Source organism: Ogataea haglerorum (assembly GCF_019207285.1).
Source record: "Ogataea haglerorum isolate 81-453-3 chromosome Unknown 81-453-3_NODE_7_length_556738_cov_96.333754, whole genome shotgun sequence".
In the NCBI taxonomy this organism is placed as follows: domain Eukaryota; kingdom Fungi; phylum Ascomycota; class Pichiomycetes; order Pichiales; family Pichiaceae; genus Ogataea; species Ogataea haglerorum.
Window position 1 is genome coordinate 166552 of NW_025065157.1, and position 22263 is coordinate 188814.

At 52.3% G+C, this 22263-nt stretch overlaps 9 protein-coding genes across 9 annotated transcripts; 5 read left to right on the forward strand and 4 right to left on the reverse strand.

Moving 5' to 3' along the window:
- Positions 1-58: 58 nt before the first annotated feature.
- KL911_002769 (uncharacterized protein) lies at positions 59-2779 on the forward strand (the record flags this gene model as incomplete). Its single annotated transcript, XM_043197874.1, has 1 exon — positions 59-2779. One exon carries the CDS (start codon positions 59-61, stop codon positions 2777-2779), a length of 2721 nt encoding a protein of 906 aa, XP_043054367.1.
- A 33-nt stretch (positions 2780-2812) lies between these two features.
- On the reverse strand, positions 2813-7219 carry KL911_002770 (uncharacterized protein; the record flags this gene model as incomplete). The annotated part of the gene is made up of 1 exon (XM_043197876.1): positions 2813-7219. The coding sequence occupies one exon, from the start codon at positions 7217-7219 to the stop codon at positions 2813-2815; it is 4407 nt and encodes a 1468-aa protein (XP_043054368.1).
- Positions 7220-7449: 230 nt separating this feature from the next.
- On the reverse strand, positions 7450-9660 carry KL911_002771 (uncharacterized protein; the record flags this gene model as incomplete). Its single annotated transcript, XM_043197877.1, has 1 exon — positions 7450-9660. The coding sequence occupies one exon, from the start codon at positions 9658-9660 to the stop codon at positions 7450-7452; it is 2211 nt and encodes a 736-aa protein (XP_043054369.1).
- Positions 9661-10248: 588 nt separating this feature from the next.
- KL911_002772 (uncharacterized protein) lies at positions 10249-11577 on the forward strand (the record flags this gene model as incomplete). The annotated part of the gene is made up of 1 exon (XM_043197878.1): positions 10249-11577. One exon carries the CDS (start codon positions 10249-10251, stop codon positions 11575-11577), a length of 1329 nt encoding a protein of 442 aa, XP_043054370.1.
- An 84-nt stretch (positions 11578-11661) lies between these two features.
- Positions 11662-13353, reverse strand: KL911_002773 (uncharacterized protein; the record flags this gene model as incomplete). Its single annotated transcript, XM_043197879.1, has 1 exon — positions 11662-13353. The coding sequence occupies one exon, from the start codon at positions 13351-13353 to the stop codon at positions 11662-11664; it is 1692 nt and encodes a 563-aa protein (XP_043054371.1).
- Positions 13354-13760: 407 nt separating this feature from the next.
- Positions 13761-15002, forward strand: KL911_002774 (uncharacterized protein; the record flags this gene model as incomplete). Its single annotated transcript, XM_043197880.1, has 1 exon — positions 13761-15002. One exon carries the CDS (start codon positions 13761-13763, stop codon positions 15000-15002), a length of 1242 nt encoding a protein of 413 aa, XP_043054372.1.
- A 302-nt stretch (positions 15003-15304) lies between these two features.
- Positions 15305-16954, forward strand: KL911_002775 (uncharacterized protein; the record flags this gene model as incomplete). Its single annotated transcript, XM_043197881.1, has 1 exon — positions 15305-16954. One exon carries the CDS (start codon positions 15305-15307, stop codon positions 16952-16954), a length of 1650 nt encoding a protein of 549 aa, XP_043054373.1.
- A 43-nt stretch (positions 16955-16997) lies between these two features.
- KL911_002776 (uncharacterized protein) lies at positions 16998-20063 on the reverse strand (the record flags this gene model as incomplete). The annotated part of the gene is made up of 1 exon (XM_043197882.1): positions 16998-20063. One exon carries the CDS (start codon positions 20061-20063, stop codon positions 16998-17000), a length of 3066 nt encoding a protein of 1021 aa, XP_043054374.1.
- A 156-nt stretch (positions 20064-20219) lies between these two features.
- On the forward strand, positions 20220-22259 carry KL911_002777 (uncharacterized protein; the record flags this gene model as incomplete). The annotated part of the gene is made up of 1 exon (XM_043197883.1): positions 20220-22259. One exon carries the CDS (start codon positions 20220-20222, stop codon positions 22257-22259), a length of 2040 nt encoding a protein of 679 aa, XP_043054375.1.
- Positions 22260-22263: the final 4 nt, after the last annotated feature.

Consider the following 22263-nt stretch of genomic DNA (forward strand, 5'->3'; position numbering starts at 1 on the left):
CTCGAGCGCGATCCGGAATAAAAAAATAACAACGAAGAAAATTCGTGCCATATTTGTGATGAACCAATATCAGGAAATCGTCACCCAAGTCGGCAATCTTTCTCTGAAAGGCGCCAGGAAAAAAAAGACCAACCATGTGCATCATCAGCTGGTCCCAGACTACATCAGAGACGACCAAGTGGACCCTGCGTTTGACCCCAACGCGGCTGCAATGAGCCCTGGCATGCAGGCTCCTCACTACTACGGCCAATCGGCAGAGCCAGGAGCGCCGGCGCCCACGATGCCCCAGCAGGTGGCCGTGCCAACTCAGCAGTTCCCTCAGACGGGGCAATACCAGCCACCAAGGCCCGACGTCGGACTGGACGCACCGGCCACAGACGATCTCTCAATTCCCAGCATCAGACACCAGCTAGATTACATTTACAAGGACTCTGATTTCTTAACATTTGAAAACGTGTCGCCTCCGCTCGCAGGGACGCAGTACACTGCCGTCGACCAGGGCAACGCGTCTCCCAAGTTTGCGAGAATGACGCTCTACAGCGTCCCTAGCTCCGACAAATTGAGACAGCAAACGAAGATCCCGCTTGGCCTGGTTCTCACGCCCTTCGCACAACTTGCGCCCGGCGAAAAGCCTGTTCCGCAGGTCGACTTCCGCGAAATGTCCTCGGTTCCCCGGTGCAGACGGTGCAGAGCCTACATCAACCCGGCCATGCAGCACGGCGGATACAACATGATCTGCAACATTTGCACGTTTTCGAGCCCGGTTCCACAGGACTACGTCAGCCAGGTCGACGCAAATGGCGTCAGGTCGGACTACTACGTGCGTCCCGAACTGCACTCCGGTGTGTACGACCTGATTGTGCCTAAAGACTACAATTTCGACGAAAAAGATTCTCATCCGCTCCACCACGTATTCCTTGTCGACCTCAGCTACGAGGCTGTTCGGACGAAGTTCCATGTGGCGGCCTGCTCTGCCATTAGAATGGCGCTGTACCAAAATGGCGAGTCCAACCTACCCAAAGGGTCCAAGGTCTCGATCGTCGGGTTCGCCAATAAATTATTCTTTTACAACCTGGCTCCCAACCTTGAGCAGACCACTGTCTCGGTGGTTGGCGACCTGGATGACCCGTTCGTGCCGTTCTACGACGGCATTCTGGCCGATCCACTGGACTCCTACGCCATCATCGACGCTACTTTGAGCACCATCGAACAGATGACCGACTACCCTGGCCCAGAGCCAGCATACGGGGCTGCCCTGCTGGCTGCCAAGACCATCCTTCAGGACGTCGATGGCGGCCAGGTAATCTCGTTCCTTGCGGGCCTGCCCTCGTGGGGACCGGGCTCGCTTGCAGTCAAGCTGCCTGCGCAAAAAACTACTGCCGACTATGATAAGGAGGTGATCACGGCAGGAAGCAAATTCTACCAGGACCTGCTGAAAGAATACGTGAAGCTGAACATCGGCCTGCACCTTCTGAACGGCGCGCACACGCCTATAGACCTTGCGAACGCCGGACTCATTGCTATGAAGACCGGCGGCTCTGTCAAGACCTGGCACGGCTTTAATCTCGACCGCAACGAGGCAGACCTGATGTGCACTGTCAGGCATCTGGTGACGGACGCCTGCGGCTACCAGGGTCAGCTGAAGGTGCGCTGTTCGAACGGATTACAGGTCAACAAATACTACGGTGGCTTCCACAGCTCTGGACATCCAGAAGTGCCGTATCTGCCTATATGCAATAGCCAGACTAGCATTGCCTGCGATTTCGTCTATGATGGCAAGCTGGACACCAAAAAAGACTCACATTTCCAGGCTGCTCTGCTGTATACGTCTGTGGACGGTTTGAGGAAGGTGCGTGTCATTAACTGTATCATGTCCGTGACGGAACGCGTAGCAGACGTTTTTTCGTTCTCGGACCAGGACGCTGTGTTGAACCTTGTGCTCAGAGAGAGCCTCAGCAGACTGCCAAATATCAGCTTTGCCGCACTGCGCAGCTACCTAAACATCCAACTGGCCGACATCAACGCAATGTACAAGCTGTACGTTGCCAAGAACAATTCGTCTCCAGGACAGCTTGTTCTGCCGCACGGGTTGCGCACGTTCCCGATGTTCATGCTGTCTGCGCTGAAAACCAGAGCTTTGCGAGAACGCACGGGCAACCCGGATCTGCGCGTCGAGAGTCTGTTCGACCTCGCGAATAGCACACCTGAGAAACTGTCGGTCTATTTGTATCCGGTGATGGTCAGTCTGCACGACTTAGACGACGCGGAATGTCTGTTTGACGAACAAACCGGCTTTTTCTCCACTCCGAAAATGATTGGACTGAGCCAGGCAAACCTCGAGATCGGCGGAGCGTACCTCGTGTTCAACGGCAAGGTGCTTTTCCTATGGTTCCACACCGAGGTGAATCCGCTTCTGCTACAGGATCTCTTTGGGGAGCATGTTACGTCGCTGAGCCAGCTGGACCCTCTGGTCTCGCAGTTGCCCGTTCTCGATACCCACATCTCGTTGCAAGTGCGCAACCTGGTCAAGTTCCTGGGCAAGCACTACCTCAACGTGGACTTCTTCCCTATCCAGATCTGTCGTTTCAAAACCGACGCGAACGAAGCAGAGTTTTTGGAGCTCCTCTACGAAGACCGATCCGGCGATCTCGTGTGGTCGTATTCTGATTTCCTGAAGCATCTCCACAAGCAGATTACGGGCAAAGTCGAAAGCTCTTCGGCGCTGGCCAGTGATAAAAAAGATACCGTGTCACTGGGCAGTAGATTCGGAATTTTCTAACCTAATTTACAGTCATATAAATGCATTTATAGATCAGTCTAGTACTTTTCCAACAGTGCCTCCTTCGACAATGTGTTTCTGAGAGTCGTCCACCTTGCGAAGCTGTTTGCCGAGGGTGATTTCTCCGAGCAGCGCTGAAATGGGGGCTGCTCCGCTGACCGCTCCGTTTGCTGCGCCGTTGGCCTGGGCAGGGGCTGGGGGAGCTGGTGGCATAGGCGCTGGGGGAGCAGGAGCCGGCGGTGGCGGTGGAGGAATAGCAGCCGGGATCGGTGGAGCATCCACCGGAGCTGGCGGAGCAGGAGCAGAAGGCACGGGTGGGGCCTCTGTAGCTTGAGAATCGTCAGGAGAATCTGGAGCAGCCGGAGCCTCCTCAAAGTTTTCGTCTTCGGAGCTGTCTGATTCAGGAGAGGAATCCGGGGTCTGAGGAATTGGCGGAGCAGCGGGAATAGGTGGAGCAGCCGGGATAGGAGGAGTTTCTGCAAGAATTGGCTCACCCACCGGCGGGGCTGCAGGGGCAGAAGCATCTGTTTCCGCGACGGGTTCGGCCGTTGCTGGAGAAGAGTTCTCTTCAACTTCTGTTTGTTCAACAGGCTTCTGCTGCTCTGGCTTCTGCTGCTCTGGCTGCGGCGTGGAGTATTCGTTCACGGTCGACGTCGAGGACTTGATACCTCCGCCAAAAAGCATCGAGGCGAGCTCGGCCTGTTTCGAGGCAGCAGGCATTTCGCTTTCGTCCTCGTCCTCCTTTTCCGAGTCAGACCATCCGTCATCGCTCAAGCTTTTACCTCTTTGCGCCTCTCTCTGGGCCTTGAGTCTATCGGCATCATAGCTGGATTCTGTGGTCAGCTGTGGGCGGAAAAATGGATTATGGCTCTTTGGCTTTGGCTCTTCCACAGGAGCAGTCATTTTCGAGAATGGGTTGTTGCTGTGGGCCGAGGGCACAGAAGCTGCAGACACAGGCTCCGAAGCCTTTGCTGGCTCTGCAGCAGCCGGCGGAGGAACATCTTTCTGATCGGCCTGTGGACCGGCCAACACGTCATCGTCGCTGCTCTCACTGTGTGCTTCTCTTTTCTTGAGCTCCTCCATTTCTGCTCTCAGCTTTGCCAGACGAGCTTCTCTATCCTGCTTCTTTTTCAACTTTCTCTCGCGCTCTTTGGCCTCCATTGCCTTCTTCTCAGCAATAAGCCTCTTCAATTCCTGCTCTTCAGCGTCGTCGTCATCTGACGAGTCGTCCTCCTTTGCTGGGTGAGAATTAGACACCTGGCGTGGAGCCGGCGGAGCTGGTGCTTGCTTAGGAGCACTTGGTTTTGCTGGTTCAGCTGAGGTTTCCTGTTTCGCTTCAACAGGAGCTTCCGACGGCGCAGGTGCAGCTGCAGCCCCAGAAGCAGAGTTCTGCGCAGACGTGTCACTTCTCTTCAGCGAGCCCTTAATGCCGAGCTTTGCCAGCTTTTCCTCCATCTTGCGACGGGCCTGCTCTTTGAACTGCTGAGCCCGATACTCAAGGCTGTCCGTAGACTGAGATGGGGTGGACGAGCGAGAACTAGGCTCCTGTCTGGCTGGCGCGACAGAAGGGGCGCGCACGGCTGGCTGCTGAGGCTCTCTTGGTTTCGGCACTGGCTTTGAAGCATTCAGCTCTTGGATAAACGCCTTCACATCGTTGCTCTGAATGTCGTTGCCGAGCTCCCATTTTGAATAGCCGACCTGAGCAGAGTTTGTCAGGCGCAGCGAGCTAGATATGTCGTTTACCAGCTCGTTGATCGAGCCAGCAATGTCCTTGATCATGGTTTGCTGTTGCTGAGTTTCGTTCGAAATACGGTTTATGTCCTGAGAAAGCCTGGCCTCGTTAGCCTCAAATTGGTCGAGGTTTGGAGCAGGCTTTCCTGTCAGGGCCGCCATTTTGGCTTGTAGCATTGCTTTCTGCTTGGCAATGCGCTTGTCTGCCTCGGTGACTTCGCCGTTGCGGCCCGTTCCCTTGATCTGGATACCAGAAGGATTCTCCTTGTGGATTTTCAGTCTGGCGATTTCAATTTTGGCATTCTTGATCTGCTCATCAATCGAGTCGAGCTCAGAAACGAGCTTAGGAACCTTGTCGGTCAATCTGTTCAACTCTTTAGACAGCTTCTGTTTTTCCTGAATGGCAGAACCGGCGTCCAGCCCTGCCGCATTCAGCTTGTCCTGCGCTGCTCTAATTTTCACCTTGAGCATTTCGATTTCATTAGAGGTTTTCTGTTTGCCGTAGTCGTTGGCAACATCCTCGTCAGCAGCGTCAATTGCATCAAGCAAAATCTTTTTCTCGTGCACTTGCTTTCTCAGGTCCTCGATAGTCAATTGGTTGTCTGTCTTTTCGTCTGGTTTCTTCTTTGAACTTCTATGCCTTGCGTTGCTAACATAACCGACGGCATCATCGTTGTTCTTGTACCTAGTACCGTCGAAAGTGCTTGACGAAGTAATAGGCTTAGGCCTGCTCGATATCGAGTCTTCCAGAAGCTTGCCCTTGATCTGATTCATGCTCTCAAGCAGTAGTTTTGACGAAGGAGGAACAAGTTCAGGAGGCAGGACATCTGGAATCTCAAAGCCGTTCAAACGCCTGTAGATCAGATGCATAGCTACCGCGAACTCGTCTTTGTTCAGCTTGCCTCTGTTGCCCGAGTCAGCAAGCGTCCAGATTTTCTCCAACTCCTGTCTATTCAAGCCGGACTTTCCAAAAACAGTGATTGCCGTGTTTCCCTCGACATAGCCCTTTCGCTCAGTGTCCCACTTCTTGAAGATATTGTCGTAGATGAGCTTCTCCTGCTTAGTGATTGCCCACGTGACGTTGGAGGCAGCATTTCCGCCCATCGCGTTCGTCAAATGATGAGTCTGTGAGGAAGCATTAGGCATAAAGTGTGATTGCATCATGTCCAAGCCGGGTAGTCCCCCGGTTGGCGCAGAGACAAAGCCCCACTGGCCAGGTTTTCCTGTAGGCATGGCAGTCAGGCCAGTAGGCTGCGGCATGAGTCCTGTCTGTTGAGGATTGAATCCGGTATTTTGCGATAGCAGGCCCGTTTGCAAAGGAGCAAAGCCGCCTGTTCTCTGCGGCCCCAGGCCCGTTGCTTGAGGCACGAGTCCTGCTGTACTCTGCGAACCAACTGGCACGAGTCCGCTGGTCTGCTGCGCAGTCAATGGGATAAAAGTGCCCGTTTTCTGGGCCTGGAGGGGTGCTCCAGTCTGCTGTGGTTGCACGCCAAAGCCCGTCTGCTGGCGCTGTAAGTTAAACCCAGTTTGCTGCGGCTGCAAGTTGAACCCGGTGCGTTGGGGCTGCAGGCCGGTCTGCTGCTGTGCAAAGCCGGTTCTCTGCGGCTGTAGGCCAAACGCTCCCTGAGCCTGTTGCGGCTGGGCACCAGCCTGGACACCGAAGCCTGTCTGCTGCGGCCTGAGACCTGTGGCCTGAGCCTGCAACGGTTGCGACTGAAAGCTGGTCTGCGGGAACGACTGGACGCCTGTTGGCTGGCTGAAAAGCATCTGGTTGAACGACTGCTGAGGGGCCGAATCGTTGACGGAAAAGTTTATTGCATCCACAAAGCTGCTGACCTCGTTTTTAATTTTCAGCGGCAGCTCGTATGGCACCTCCTCTCCCTTGGCAGCAATATTGCACAGGTGGAGCGCCAAAGCAAACTCGGGGAAGAGCAGTCTTCCAGAGCGGGTCGTGTCGGCCAATGTCCATATATTTGACAGCTTCGTGGCACTGAGACCAGACTGCATCATGATTTTCTTTGCAGTCTGGCCGTCGATAGAGTTTTCTCCCTTGGGGACGTTCGCCCGGAACACATGCTCAAACCGCTCCTGCTCCTTTGCGGTGATGAACGAGAGCCTGATGTTTGGAATCTTGATATCCTTGTTCTCATTTTCCGAGCTCGTCACCAACGAAGAAGTGAAACCGGTTTGCTGAGGCTGCAAAGCAGACACGCCAGTTTGCGACTGCCAGTTGTTTTGTATCGGCTGGCTGCCTCCAAAGGATGTCTGTGGCTGGAACCCGGTCTGGGTGGCAGTCAATGGCTGAAACCCTGTCTGCTGTGTCGCCAACGACGGTTGGTACCCCGTGGACTGGGCGGCCATCGGCTGGAGTCCGCCTTGATAGCCCTGCTGGAAATCCTGTCTCTGGTAGGACTGCTGCTGGGGCTGTTGCTGCGACTGCTGCTGAGGCTGCTGGAACTGCCAGCTCTGCTGGGTCTGCTGCTGCTGCTGGGGCTGGAATCGGCTGTTCCACTGTTGTGGTTGTTGATTCCACCCAGTGGCCTGGGACTGGAAGCCAAAGCCTGTGGGCTGTGTTTGCAGCGACGGCTGCATGTATTGCTGCTGCTGCTGCTGCGGAGCCCCGGTCGGCTGTTGCTGGGAGGACCAGTTGTTGTAACCGGTGGCCTGCGGATATCCAGTGCCATACTGTTGGTTGCCGAAGGGATACATCGTTTATGCTTTTGGAAAACGTATCACTGGAGTAGCACGATCTGAAAACGGAACTATAGTACAACTTTGGATGCTTGGGTGTTCCGCCGCCTTCGGTTGGTGCAAACTTGTGCGGTGATCGATTTATTAGCTGTTCAGAAATTCGCGAACGATCTAAGTGCCGGAAAAACGTGGTGTACGGTTTTCTGACAGGAGGTGTCTTAAATGTATAAGCTATAAATTAAAAAGCGCTAGCATCCGTTTAGCTCTTTGATAAGTCCCACGAGGAAATCAATCAGTTGATCCTTGGCTTCGATTGAGGCGCAGAACTTGTCGCTCCCGGCAAATATGCGCATGTTTGCCACGACGTTGAGTAGTCTGAAGTTCAGTTTCGAGATGATCGGACGAGGAGTCTGGTCTGCATCTGCATCCATGTGGCTTTCCTTATCCACCTCGTCGTTGTAGAATTCGTTCAGACTGTGGAGAAGGTCTGGCGTGGTCAGCTCTAAAACATTGAGAATGGCAACGAACTCGAACAAGGACATACAGACTCCGTTGCTGAACTTTGGGAGCTGCAATTTGCCTAACCACTCAACCAGCAACTCGTACCGGTCTGCGCAATTCAGCAGCTGGTACTTCAACACGCAGCAAACAAGGCCAACAACAACGTCGCGGTCTGCCTGAGGGTTCTCAAAAGCCACTCTGAGGTTGTCCTCCGTAGGCTTGAGCAGGAACTTGATGATGGAGCACCGAGACGTTGGTTGATCGAGTGTCTTGGAGATGTCGGTGCAGCGTTGCAATAAGCGCGCAATCTGGATCTTGGTAGCTGCAATCTCGAGCTCCAAAGTGTCCTCTTTTTCTTCCTTGTATTTGCTGTTCAGTGCATGGAACCAAACCATTTTCATTAGCGACTCCTCAAAAAGAGAGTCTGCAAGCGAGCGAAGTATTTGCGTGATAAAGTCAAACTGTTCATATTGTTTCAAGGGCATAACAGGTAGTTCTTCGTACGTTGTGTTCTGCAACAGCAGACAAAGCTTGGAGTCCTTTGCCAAACTCTTCAATTGGCTGAAATAATATTGTCCCCAACGGTCGAATATCTCACGTCCAACAAAAGCCGAGCCCGCAAGCTTGCCGCACTTTTTCATGTAGAGACACTTCATAAACAGGGTTGTCTCGTTAGACTCCATGTGGAGCAAACCAAGTAGGCCAACAAACAGCTTCGAAGGATCCGCAGTTTTCAGCAGGTGCTCGACATCCGCAGTAGTCATATTCGTCAGGCGATTGTACGTCTTGAGCGGACGGAACTGCTTTTTCTCCGTCCCCAAGAGCGGCACAATGATGTAAAAGTAGAACATGGCAATGCAAAACAGCAGCTTGGAGACTCCCCAGAAAGGCCTCAATAAAGACAGGTTGAACGACGTCGACGATGAGGAGGTCGAAAATGCAAAGATAGGAACAGAAAACAAACCTTTTCTATCTCCAACGCCTCCCGACATGTCGTCAAAGGCGGATGCACCCAGCATGCAGGTCATTCCGCCCAGCAAAACCTTGTTCGACAGGGACATCGAGCCGTCAGAGTTCGTATTTGGAGAGGTATTCGAATACAGTGAAGGCGACGAATGGCGACTCGAGCCGCTGTAGGAGGGGTTGGATGCCTCCTCCAGAGAGTCTGACAAGTCGATTTCCGGGTTGAGATTCTTGAGCATGCGGGCCAGCTGCTCGTTTTTGCGTTTCAACACCTCGTGTTTCCATTCAAGATGTTTGATGTACTCAGCAGCCTTGGATAATATCGTTGCCTTGTTCAGCTTCCTGGCCGGCTGCAGACCGTCCAGCTTCTCTTCGTCATCTGTGTACCCGTCTCCTTCGTAATCATCAACATACTCTTCATCCTTGACCGTGGAATTTGTGTGGTGATTATTCTCCTTCGCCACAAGAATGCGCAGGGTCGGAACACAATTCCGCAGCTCAACAATCTTGGTGTTGATGTTGGTTCTATACTTTTTCTCAATCAGGTTGTGAGGCGACTTGAACTTCTTGCCTTTTGAGATTGGATGGTCGATTATCTTGGAGCTAGGCTGCTTCCTGCGCTTCAGCACGATATCATCTTCTTCAAGCTTCACTACCGGGTCGCTTTGCGACGATCCTGTTCTTGTTGTGGACAGCGACGGCAGCTCGCCAGTGTTGGCGGTCACAGTGCTGTTGGACCCGGATTTCGCCATTATGTCATTACTCTCATCATAGCTGTGAGGGTCAAATGTTATTGGAAACATGTTGTCTGGAGACGAGCCACTGGAGTAGGGAGACATGCCGCTGGAGTTGTAGCTGCTCATCACGTCGTTCAGGTCGGCAAAATTGAGATCTGAGTAGGGGTAGTCCTCATCGTCCATAGACCGCGAAACGGACGTTCTATTGTTCAACGACGATATGGCGCCATTGAAGGAGTCGAAGTCAAAAAGTGACATTTTGAACAGCACAGAGATAGAAAGAGCTGGTTATAAGTTTTTTTTCCCTGTAAACAGGTAATCTGGGTCATAGAATGTGGCATATTGTTAGCCTGTCATGATGGGGCCAAAAATCGTATGATACTTAAAAATCGTCTGATTTTGTGCCTTACACCCGTGCCAGGAAAGGAAACAGCTAAAGACTTTTGCCGACCGAACCCGACACCCATGCACGACGTTGCACGGGACACATATCCACCACACCCATACACGGGCTAGTGCTTGCCGAGATAAAATACCTGCCTCCTGCCTTGTTTTCTTATCCGCACCTCCAAGGCACCTTACAATAGTGAGAATTTAATTTTGGCTAATCGTGCCAGGGTACATATCCCGAACCGGTAGTGCATACGTAACTGCCCCAGCATAAAGAAAGGACGTCAGGCTTGGTCGGCAGCTGCTTGAGGCTCTGTAGCTGTGATTAGGTGCTCGCCTGAATCTAAATCTTAGCAAGACGCGACCCAAAGTCGTGTGCGTCTCACACGTGTGCGTCTCACAACAATAAATATACGAACAGCTAGGTCAAAACTTTCGTCGATCCTTCTTCTCCCCATGGTCCATATCCCCAGGTCGTACGCGGAACTCAAGCAGAAGGTTCCAAACATTGGAATTATCTTTGCTGCAATAGCTTCGTGGTTCTCTTTTAGTTTACTTATCTCGCTATACAACAAATGGATGTTTTCAGACCCTACATTGAACTTTAAATTCCCGGTGATAATTACAGCCTGTCACCAATTCGTGTTATTTTGGCTCAGTTGTTTGACCCTCACTTTTTGGCCCAGGTTCAGACTGAACTATGTCGATTCTTCCAAGGGCATGGCCTCCTCGGAGAACCTCAGCTACTTCATCAACCCTAAAGTGTATATCACCAAGATCCTGCCGTGTGCGTTGGCTTCCGCGGGCGATATTGGCTTGGGAAACTCATCTTTGAAGTATATCACCATTTCGCTATACACCATGCTTAAGTCCTCGGCAGTGCTCATCTTCACACTCTTCTGGGGTTTCCTTCTCAGACTGGAGAAAGTCACCTTGAAGCTCTGTCTGATTACCTTCATTATGACGGGTTCGGTCATGATGATGGTGTATGGACAGGGAGAGCCTTCGGCAGAAACGAGCTCCTCCGCTGTGGAGGAGGAGGCCGGGGAAATGAAGCTCAGACTCGTCAAACACCTCGTGAAAAGAACAGCTTCTCTGTATCTCGGTGTCAGAGACGACGAGAAGCAGACCGGCGTCTCAGATAGTGCCATTGTTCCCTCGTCCTCCCTCTCTGGGGCTACAGCCAAGGCCTCTGCTGCCCTGGACACCCTCACGGCGTCCTCGATCATCATTGGCTGCTTTTTGGTTCTGCTTGCTTCTTGCATGTCTGGTCTCAGATGGGCTTTGACTCAGATCGTCCTGCGTGGCAACAGATACACTAAAAACCCAATTCTGACCATCTTCTACCTGAGTCCAGCCATGTGCGTCTCGCTCATTATTATGGGTTCGCAGGTCGAAGGCATAGGCAACTTCCTTGGATCTCAGGTCTGGGAGACGTATGGCGTTCTGGGAACTTGTTTGCTGCTCTTGTTCCCCGGTTTCCTGGCTTTCTGCATGACTCTGTCTCAATTCATCATTCTCCAGTACGCTCCGTTGCTCACGCTCTCAATTGCCGGTATTGTTAGGGAGCTCATCACCATATTCCTGGGATGGCTGATTTTTGGCGACCATCTGAACGCGATCAATATGCTGGGCATAGTGATCACCTTGGGAGACATTGCGTGGTACAATCTCTACAGACTGGAGCAATCTTCAGCCAAGCCTGCTCCCACTGCGTCTTCCGAGGACACGGAAATGCTTGTCACCGAGGAGCACGAGCTTGAGTCTATTGACAGACGCAAGTGATAGCGGCCGGTAATAGCACAAAATCTAGATGCTGTGCTCTCCATAGATAGACTAATTCGTGTATGTTCTATTCAAAGTCAAGCACTATGTATTGTCTCGGAGTTCGTTGAGCTCGATGTCTCTGCTTTGTGTCCCGCACTCTAACGCGTCAAACGAGGGGGGCGGCGTGACTTTATTTTTAGCGTTGGATTCGTTTTGGACTTCGTCGAACCGGTAGAAATTGTACCACACGATATCTGCGAGCGTGACGGCCAGCCCGACAAGGTTGATGAAGGTGAGCTTGTCGCCAAACAGGAGCCAAGAGGTGAATATGGTCAACAGCTCCTTAAATATTCCAGCAATGGAAAGCGTCAACAACGAGGCGTACTGAAGAAGCACAAATTCCGACAGAGTCATGAAAAATGCCAGTAGTCCAGGAATCAAAATCAGTAAGCAGGTCAGACCGAATCCTTTCTCCTCCCAGATCGGACTTTTGGTAAAAGAGCCCAGCCCTTCGACCAAAGAGCCCATGAGCAACAGCACCACGCTCATTGCCGGAGACAGGTACAGGATCGTGAGGATCGGGTTAGTCGTACGTGGGTTTCGTTTCAGCATAATCTGCGTGAGTGCCCATCTCAGACCCGACATGCACGCCGATCCCAAGACGAGAATGGAGCCCAGGAAAATCAGGTGTGCAGCTTTGGTCTCTCTGCTTAGCAATCTGCGCATGATTCTGGATGTCACGTCTTCGTCTGGATCCGCCAAAATCTGGCCCGTAGCAGGCGTGTCTGGGCTGGGAGCTCGCTCGGAATCGTCCTCGTGTTGGCCCCAGACCATCATGATGACCCCGAGCGTCATGATGAGCACGATCGACACGATTCTCCAGGTCATTCTCTCGAGTTTGAACAGAACACCCCACAGGAGCACAAACACGAGCGACGACGTCTTGATCATGGTATAGAGCGAAAGCGAGATGAACCGAAAAGCCGTGTTGCCGAGACCTATATCTCCGGCCGAGGCCACGGAACAGGGCAGTATCTTGGTCAGATACTCCCTGATTGGCATTCTGTAATTGAGCTGTTCGGGCTTCTTCGTCTCCAGAAGCTCGTTGAGCTCGTCGCTGGAGTTTCCATTGTCGCAAATCAGATGCTCCGCCTCGCCGGTGTACTGTGTATGGGAGCGGTAATTGAGTCTAAAGCGCGGGATCATGGCCAGTGTGAGTATACTCAGCAGAAACAGGATGCATTGGTGGAACGCTGTGATGATGATTGGGAACGAAAAGTCCAAGTTCTTGTTGGAGAACATCCATCGGTTGTAGAGTGAAATCGTAAGGGAAAATCCGTACCAGCTGATGATAGACAATATTGTGATGCCCAGGTGGGGATAAGCCTTCCTTATGTTGAAGGAGAAGCTGCGCGGAGGCAAAACAGTCGCGTCGCCAAGGCTTTGCGGGTCTTGACGGGCAAAATGGTTGAATATGCCTGCGGAACTTGAGTTGCCTGAACTCATGAGTGGGGGCGAGACCAAAGAATCCACGTTCTGCGATTCCTGGCCAGGCAGAGGAGACCCCAGTCCCTGCGCACTGTGCGCGTGCAGTGGCGAGTTTACGGAATGCGAGCGTCGATGGGCCTGTGTTGTGCCCAGCGCGGATTCAGTCGCCTCCTTCTGAGGGCCCAAATTCGAGGTGATCACGCTGAGCGAGCTCTTGCGTCTTCTGGAATCCACCGCAGAAGGCACCGTCTCCGACAGGGACGTTGCTCTAGACCTGTCTTGGCTGTTCTGTGCTTCGGTAGACATGTAAGACAGATCTCAAAATGCCAACTGTGAGAAAGTTTTGATGAGGTAAGCGGATATGGGAGCTCAAAAATGAGCGACCCCACGAAGCAGGACAGAACACAGTTTTGCAGCTCTGCGTGTCTATGCCATTATAAGCGTAGTCCCGCTGCTCGCAGTAGTCCGGTCACTCGCATGCATCTGTGTGCTTTCTCCGCGTGGCTATGCCGGAACGCGGTTGCTTTTGCACCTGACTTGTGCCGCGGGTGCACGGATGTGCAATTTTTGCTGTGGCAGCACAAAATGGCGAAGAAAAAAAATTACTCCATTTAAGCCATCGTTTGTCCAAAGATCCTCACATCCGCAAAATATTACGACAAGTCAGTTACGCACTACACGGATTCTCAAATAATTGATACCTAGGCACAACAATGTATGTACGCTCCAAATGTCCTGGAATGGTGGGCTATATTGAAGGGTTCATAGCTGCTGTTTTCAGTTTGATACTGGGCATTGTTCAGACGGTCATTCCACAGAGGAAGAAGCCAACGCAACCGTTTCTGGAATCGTCCATCAACGTCAAGGAGGCCCTCTTTCCTCCGTCTTTCCAGCTTTTCAAAAATCTTACCACCAAGGATTTGAAACCATGCAGCACCACCGACTCGCAATATGTCTCCTTCAAAAATGGCAGTGGTGAAGTTAAGTTCCAGCTGGTGGACAAACACCAACACCAGCTGTCTCCTTTGTCGGAAAACGACTCGCCTGTCATGAGAAGCATGGAGACTATCGCCAAAACAGACGAGTTTATTGCGCTGTCGCCGGTTTCCTCGGTTAAGTCGTCCAACTCGAATTCGAGCTCTCTGCGCGAATCCTCCGCCTCAGACTCGTCCTCCGACGTCGACCAGGCAAATAACGACTCGCCTAAATTTTACAAATGCCAAGAGTGCGACGCAAAGTTCAAGATCAAGGGCTATCTCACAAGACATCTCAAGAAACACTCCACCAAGAAGGCGTACACATGTCCGTTCTACGACGGCAACTCGTCGCAGAGGTGTCACGTCAACGGCGGATTTTCCCGAAGAGATACATTCAAAACACATTTAAAGGCGAGACATTTCAAATACCCCAAGGGCGTGCGTTCGGGTGATAGAACTGGGGTCAGCGGCTGGTGTATGGCGTGCGGGGAAGAGTTCTTGAATAACGAGATCTGGGTTGAGCGTCATTTGGAGCTCGGGCTGTGTCCTGGTCTGTCCAGCGAGTACCTCGACCGGCTCAAGCTGGGAAGAAAGAAGACCGGAAAGCATTCGAAGCTCCTGGACGTGGCCGCGCAGACGCATACCAAGACGCCTATACCAATGATGAACTCTCCGACTTCACTGACCTCTACTCCATCGCCGCAGATTAGTGGTCCATTTACGCAGGGACCGAGATACAGTGCTGCAACGGCTGTTGCGCCGCCGATCACCGCCTACGGGTCGTTCCAGATTGCCCCTCCTGTGCAGAACAGGTATGTTGCGTCGCAGTCGTCGCCATCCGTGGCCGACGACGATGACGATTACATCTCTCTGGACTCGGAAAACTCCCCATATGTCTTCCGGTCGCAGCCGCAGCCAATGTGGACTTCATCATACACGCCAAACCACCCCTTCGCTTTTACGGGATATGCTATGTAGAGTACTGAACGAGCTATAAGGTCTATGATACATTCGTTATACACGTCTAGGATTTCCAAAAGGAGGCATTTCCCGATGGGAACATTTGCCAGATTTTAGCAATTTTTCTATACAATAGACACCGTTTGAGCTGCCATTGAGCATTATTTTTTTCGGCAGGAAAAACGTGTTAGTGCATAAAGTCCGCAGCGGCTACTTTTTCGTGGTTTCCAACCACCTGTGCAGAAGCCCAGTTTTGAGAGTCGTGCGTCATAGCTATAAATACCTGAAAATTTATTTTTAAGACCAGACTAGCTCCGACCATGTTCCAGCTGAAGGTGCTGTTCCTGGCGTTGCTCGCAGCCGTGGCGGCAAAGAACGCTACCTCGGCCTCTGCCACCGTCGACTGGCTGCCGGTTTTCGAGCTCAGGGTCAGAAATAACAGAGCCTTTGATTACACAATAGAAATGGGAAGCCCTCAACAAACATTGGAGGTACGGTTGGACGTGGGAAACGCGATTTTGTGGGTGCCCGGCGCAGAAAACTTCACCGCGTGCCCAACCACGAGTCCGTCTTCTACCCCAGCCAGTTCCTCCACCTCGGGGATCGCCTCCACTTACACTACCCCTTGCGCTCCGTTCGGTGTCTACGACCTCAACAGTTCTTCGAGCGGGTCTTACTTTTCCAGCGCAAAAGATATGGCCGTCGCGAGCGTGGACGACGCCACGAGAGTGGACCTGTCGTACCTCGACGGTGTCGGGGTTTCGGGATATCTGGCAGTGGACGATTTCAACTTCCCCATCTACGACGCATACAAAGATGGCTCTTCTGTCAACCACTCGCTGAGTTTCCAAGAAATCACGTTTCTGTACGCCAACGACTCGAACGTGAACACGGGCGCGCTTGGCTTGGGAATCCAGGGAAACGACCACTCTGTCAGTGTCCTCGACTTCTTCAAGGACGGAAACTTCATTCAAAACAGCTCCTACTCGCTGGTCACAAGCGCGCTGAACAACAGCGACCCAGTTCTGATCTTGGGCGGAGTTTCGTCGACGCGAATTTCCGGCGACTTCTACCAGTACGACTTCATCCCTGTTGTCGATGTCACGCAGCGTTTTGTCACGGTCAACGGCGGATACTCCGACATCCTACCGGTTGTTCCTATAACCGGCATCGGAGTAACAGCTAGCGACGGCGACACAGTGATGTTCCCGCGCACGTTCACCGAGGACAACGACACCGGAACGTACCCAAAACCTGCTCTGCTGGACTCGCGGACGCTGTACAACTTCATTCCGTACTCGACGCTCATTGAGCTGGCGTTGGAGCTCAACGCATACTACGCCGGCGACATAGACATGTGGCTTGTCGACTGCGACGTTGGCTCTGTCGGCACAATCGACATTCATCTCGGAGACCTGGTGGTGAACATGCCCATAAGCAGCGTCTTGTACGAGCAGAAGAACGACGACGGCACGGATCTGGTGTTCCAAAACGGGGCAAAAGCCTGTGCCCTGGCTTTTCTCCCGGATAACACTCTCGGATACTCGCTGCTCGGCATTCCTTTCATCAATAACATTTACTTGGCCGTTAACAACGATTACAGAACGCTGGCAATCTCCAACCTAGTGCGCGACGAGAAAGAGAATTCAAAAGCAGACGTTTTCTACCCGATGGACTCGGAGACCATTCCTCTTGCTCGGTACAATAATATTTCCAGCTATTCGGAAATCACTATGACTGTCACCACGTACGCTTTAAAATCCTCCCAGCTGCCCCAATTCACGGAGGCTTTCGTCTCCGACGGCGAAGTGTACGTGACGGGCACACACGACTTGCCGTCCACCTCAGCAGGGCCATCTCCTTCTGGCTCCTATTCCAGCTCGACCAGAAACGCCGCCTCGGACCACCGCTCGAGCACGGCACTGCCGTCTCTGCTGGGTCTGCTTGTGCTGTTTGTGTACCTTCTCTGACCCGTTGTAGTATTAGTGCATGTTTTGATAGATAGGTTTAATGTTACTTGCGCAATGAAGACACTTTCCAGCGGAAAACAGGATCGAACCGCGTGCCACCAATGATGCACTGCACAAGCCACTCCCAGTCAACAACTGAGACCTCAAACTCCCCAGCCGAACTCTCCCTTCGCTGTCGTTTAGGCCGCCGTTTGTGCACGTGGGCATCCAGAGACTTCCTGTCCATATCCGTGAGCAGGAGACTCTCGCGGTCAAGTGTTGTTGCTTCTTGAAGAGAGATCTCGGGTATGACCCGTGTACTGCGGCAGCCGAGCGCCTTGAGCAGGAAATCAATGTCCCTCGCTCTGACTGGCAGACTGCTGCGGTCAACAACAACGGTCAATCCATCCAACAAACGGACAAGCCCCATTTGCTCGTGAAGACGCTTCCCGTTGTGGAAATTCTGTAGGAAAGGGAACACGTTGGCATTCAGTATGCAGTTGCGAATTTTGCTATGTCCCGCAGGGAGCATGTAATTATGGAACGTAGACTTCCATCTGCTAAGTTGGTCCGGGTTCCGCATCAGGTCTTCAAGAAAGGCCGTTGATAAAATAGGCCATCCCAGAGACAGGGACTGCAGATATTTCATGGTTCTCACATGTTTGGGAGATAACAGGGCCGCGAATTGGAGCTGCTCAAGTAATTTGGCAGGTTTGAGCTCTGCTTCATTTATTTGGAAGAGTTTGGGAAAACCCTCTTCGATTATCAGTCCTCCCTGTTTCTCCACGAACCTGATCATTTCTCTCACTTTCGTTGCCTCGTTAGTTTCCGACTGATGTGGGGCAGAGGTAAACACGAATACGCAACCATGAAAAGGCAGATATTCTTTTTGAAGAGCGTTCTGCATTATCGGACCGCCCTGTAATTGCAAATCCGACAAGAAGTCGTGGAAATACTGCTCGTTGTCAAATATCTTGAACTTTATCTTGCCTGAAAGATTCGCAGTAAGGTAAGCCTCCTCCAATGGGACGCTGAACTCTTCATTTGGCACAGAACCTTTCTCGCAAAGGTATAAGCGGTTGAAGCCACGCATGCAACATACGGCATTGGGTATCTTGGGATCGTGTTGCAAGCCAGTGACTTTGTACACTTTAGTTCTATTGGAAAACAATTTGATATAGTCGCCGACTCTGATAGAGAGAGGAGCAAATAGCTTGACGTGGTCCACCACTTCAAGCATCTGGGAGTTTGCGACTGAGACAGAAAACTGCACGTTGTGAGACTCGTTGTAATATTTCGTCACATCGGTGATGCTGAAGGGCAGCTTCAAGTTGTCGAACGATACCCAAACTGAGCGCGGGAAAATAATGTCCTCTTTTCGAAACAGTTTTTCTGTCTCATCTATTCTCAGGATCTCGTCCTGAGTGAGCGACTGGGGGAGGATGTCCCGCCTTTTGAAAGAGAGCGACTTCTGCGTGTTTTGGCTTTGAATGTCGTCAGTGTTTTCAAATTCGGGCGAAGGAAGTTCTGGGGAGTTTCTTTTGGTGTCAAGCAGCAGGTTAATTTGGTCTCTGTCTAGCATTGAATTGATCCGCGTCTCATCCATACTGTCTTTGACTTCTTGCTCGTCGGAGTTGGAGTCAGTGTTCTCCTGGTCTGAGTTATTCCTGGAAGCATCACTCGAACTATCATCTAATTCAATCACCGGGGGAGCATGTCTTACAGGTTGCCGCTGAGACAATTTCCTCGGACTGCCTTTCAGTATGCGTTTTGGACGCAAAAGCAAGCTGGAGGTATAGGCGACCTGAGAAAGGGGGGTCGAATTAGCGTCGGCATCCGAGTTTGGATCCTCCATTTCCTCGCTCAGTTCTCGTATACCTTCGTCCTGAGAGGGTATGTGGACAGTAGGGTGGGACGACTCGTAGCCGTCGTCCTTCTGTGAGCTTTGCGAGTTTTGGGAGAGCCGCGTGATGGAGTGTTTCAGCTCCTTTTGAGAGATCGAGGATGCGGTGTTCGGATGGTCGTTAGGCGAGTTGGAGATCTTGAGTGTCTCGCTGATATTGTCCTTATCGTCTATTTCAAAATCGCTCACCTCTTGTGACGACGGCTCGTTCATGTTTGGCGAGGACCTCCCGATGGGGTCCTTTTGGGTGCGATACGAGTCTGTGGGCCTGTGATGCGAAATTTGCGAGAAGACACTTTGGGAGCTGATGATTTCGTCGTTCAGCTCATCGTGGCCATCTTTAATGGGCGGCTGCGGCTCACTGCGAGCTTTGCTTGTTAGTGGGCTGCTATTGGAGGTGATTCCTACTCGGCTTTTTTCAATAGTACCTGGCACTTGCACGTCACGCTGGTCGGCGTTTTCCGTAGAGCTCGGCAGCCCAAACGGTTTGCTGCTGGGCTGCGACTGTCGTCTGTGATAATTGCTGAGATACGAGTAGTCTGCATCGTCGTGCAAGAAATCCCTCTGCCGCAGCTTGTCGTCGATTTCCTGGTGGATATTGGCATCGATTTGGGTGTCTGGAGACGTGTTCGCGGTTACCTCGGCATCAAACTTGCCCAGCAAGCTGGTGTATCCCGCATTCACATGCAACACAGCTCCAGAACGGTCTGCAGACTCGTCCGGCTCGCTGTAGCCATCCAAAACCAGACCCACCTCCGTATCGTACTCAAAAGCCTCTGGAAGCTTATCTCGCATTTGCTTGAATATGGACGCCGAGTCTATTGGCTGTTTATCGTTTGCCGGTGTTTGGAAAGCGGGCTTCGACGAGCTCAACGGCCCGTTCTTGCTCCGAGCCGGCGTACTGGTCGAGTTTGGCGAGTCGTCAAACGGGTTTTTCAGGTTCTTGAGCACAGACGCAGGAGTGTCGTTTATTTTCAGGTCTTCCAGTGGCTGCGTCGAGCTGAACTTGCCTCCCAGCGTTGACACGTGTCTGTGGGTCTGTGGCGTGGGATACGAGTCTGTCCGGTCCGGAGGACGCTGGAAATCGTCACTGCGCAAGGCACCAGACACGAGCCCCTTGGTGGAACCGCCAGAACTGTGCGAGACGGCCCCACCGCGCTGCGCGTGGGCTGCGATCGTCCCTCGGCCTGGCGATCGCACCCGGCTGCGGTCCTCGCTGTCAGCCATATTATGCTTGCATTTGAAAACAAACACGCCTCCATCCTGGTGTATGGTGTCGGTCTCAGGTGTGACGATACTAAGGTAGCACGCCAGCGCTAGAGAAGTAGCACCAAGCTTCTTTGCACAACTACAACTACTGGCTAGCATCGCGCTACCTTTGCTATGAGTGAACCTAGTACTGGCTCTTACCAACACGTGCACCCGGCCACAAGCCTGCTCTCTGCCTCCAACCAGGCTCTCCCCAACCATAGATCCATGGTAGAAAACGACTTTGCACACACAAGGCTTGCAGAGTTCGACGCCGGCTTGCTTCTGGATCCCGAGTTTGACAGCGAGAAGAGGCTGGAGATTGCGTTCTCCTTTATGGTTCTCGGGCGGAAAAAGGCAGCAGCCAGAGAACTGGCCAATGTGGTCAAGCTGGGGACGGTTTTGGAGAAGTCCGAGTTTCTGCGCCAGGTTGGCGATGTTTTCATGAATTTCGGCGAAGCTGAAACGGCGTTCCAGTGCTACAGAGAAGGACTGCTCCACAGCAAGATTTCCAAGGACGTCGATATCACCTTGGTGACGTACCTGAAATCGCAGATCGCAGACTCTGAGTGCGACCACAGCGACTCGTCCAGCTCCGTGGGGTCTATAATTCGGTCTAAAGAGAAGACTTTTCGGTCCATGCTGTCTGAGTTGTCTGTGCACGAAAAGTGCAGACAGGAACTGGACGAGCTGGCGCAGATGGTGGCACATCCGCGTATGGAGCAGAGGTGTCCCTTCGCTAAGAACCTGGTGGAAAATTCTGCCGCTGCGAGCGTTCTGGAGTCCTATCTAGACGCGTTTGAGTTCAATGAGTGCCAGGACACGTCGATGAGCGAGTTTCTGAATCTGTTGATGGTGGAGCTGTTCAAATTTCCCGATCTGTCGCTCTACAAAAACATTTTTAGCTCTGCGCGGCTGGAGCAGGTTTTGACCTATCTCGGGCTGGCGGCCCCAGAATTTGAGCTGCCGGCAGATTTCCAGCACCTGCTCTCCATCTTACGCAACAGCTACGAGATGAAGGAGCCAATGTCGAAGGTGATGGAAAGCCTGGAGTTTGAGCTTAAAAAAACGCTGCTACTTGGTTGCAAACAGTATGTGGAGAAAGATTACGAGGCCTCGCAAAAGACGTTTACCAGAGTGCTGATTGTGTGTGACCTGCTCTCGAAACTGTCTTGCATGACAGGCTTCAAGGGCTCCGACAAGCACGTTCTGGCAGAGCTCAACCAAGAATGCCGCGAAAGACTGCGGAAAGTGAGCACCATATCCGGGATTTATTCGTCATTCTACGCTGCGCTGAGTTTTATAAGACACCAAGACTCGGCCTTCGAAGACCTTGCGGCCAAAACTGTCGAGCTCATGGCCCTGCTGCAAAACCTCAACAAGTACTATCTCACAGCAAGATACTCAAGACTACCTATCAAGTACGACTGGATTCATCTGGCGCTCGGAAAGCTCAACGAGTGGCTGGCGATCTGTAAAAGCCGCCAGCTCAAAAGAGACTCAAACTCTCACCATGACCTCAAGAAATTGGACGACACGCATTTGGAGTGTATGCTGAGCCATTACATCCGTGCCCTCAACCTCAAGCTCCCAGACGACCCGTGCATCGTCATGCTGTACGACAAAATTATTTGGGGCATGTTGATGCACGGTGGCTACCACATCCAGACCCTCTGGATCCTCAAGTTTTTCAGGGACTGCTGTGTGTTCTACAGCGACACCTGCTTGCTCAGCTTCGAGGACGCTTCCTCGTTCAACAGCGACGTTTTCAGGCTGCGGGACTACCAGGACGCGAACGTCCAGATCGTGGTGAACAAACTGTACGAGCAGCGCAAGCAGCTGAACAAGAAACAGGGGTCGATTTTCGTGTTCTCGAGCGCGAAATTCATCTTGCCGCAGTTCTTCTACACCCGTTTCGGCGAGCTCGTGGCGTCCCAGGAGTACACGGTTTCGCCCGCGGTGTCGCTGAAGCAGAACTTCAAGTTCCCCGGCGGCGTCATGAAAGGCATCCTCAAAGCGGACCCGGGAGTCGTGGAATCGTGCAACCGCATCAGCGAACAGCTCCTGGAGGACTGGTCCAAGGGCAGCTGGACGAGCCGCAACCTGGTGTCTGAGCAGACGCTGCGGAACTTTCTCGACTCCTACTACGACGGCAGCAAATTGAGTGCGTTTTAAATAA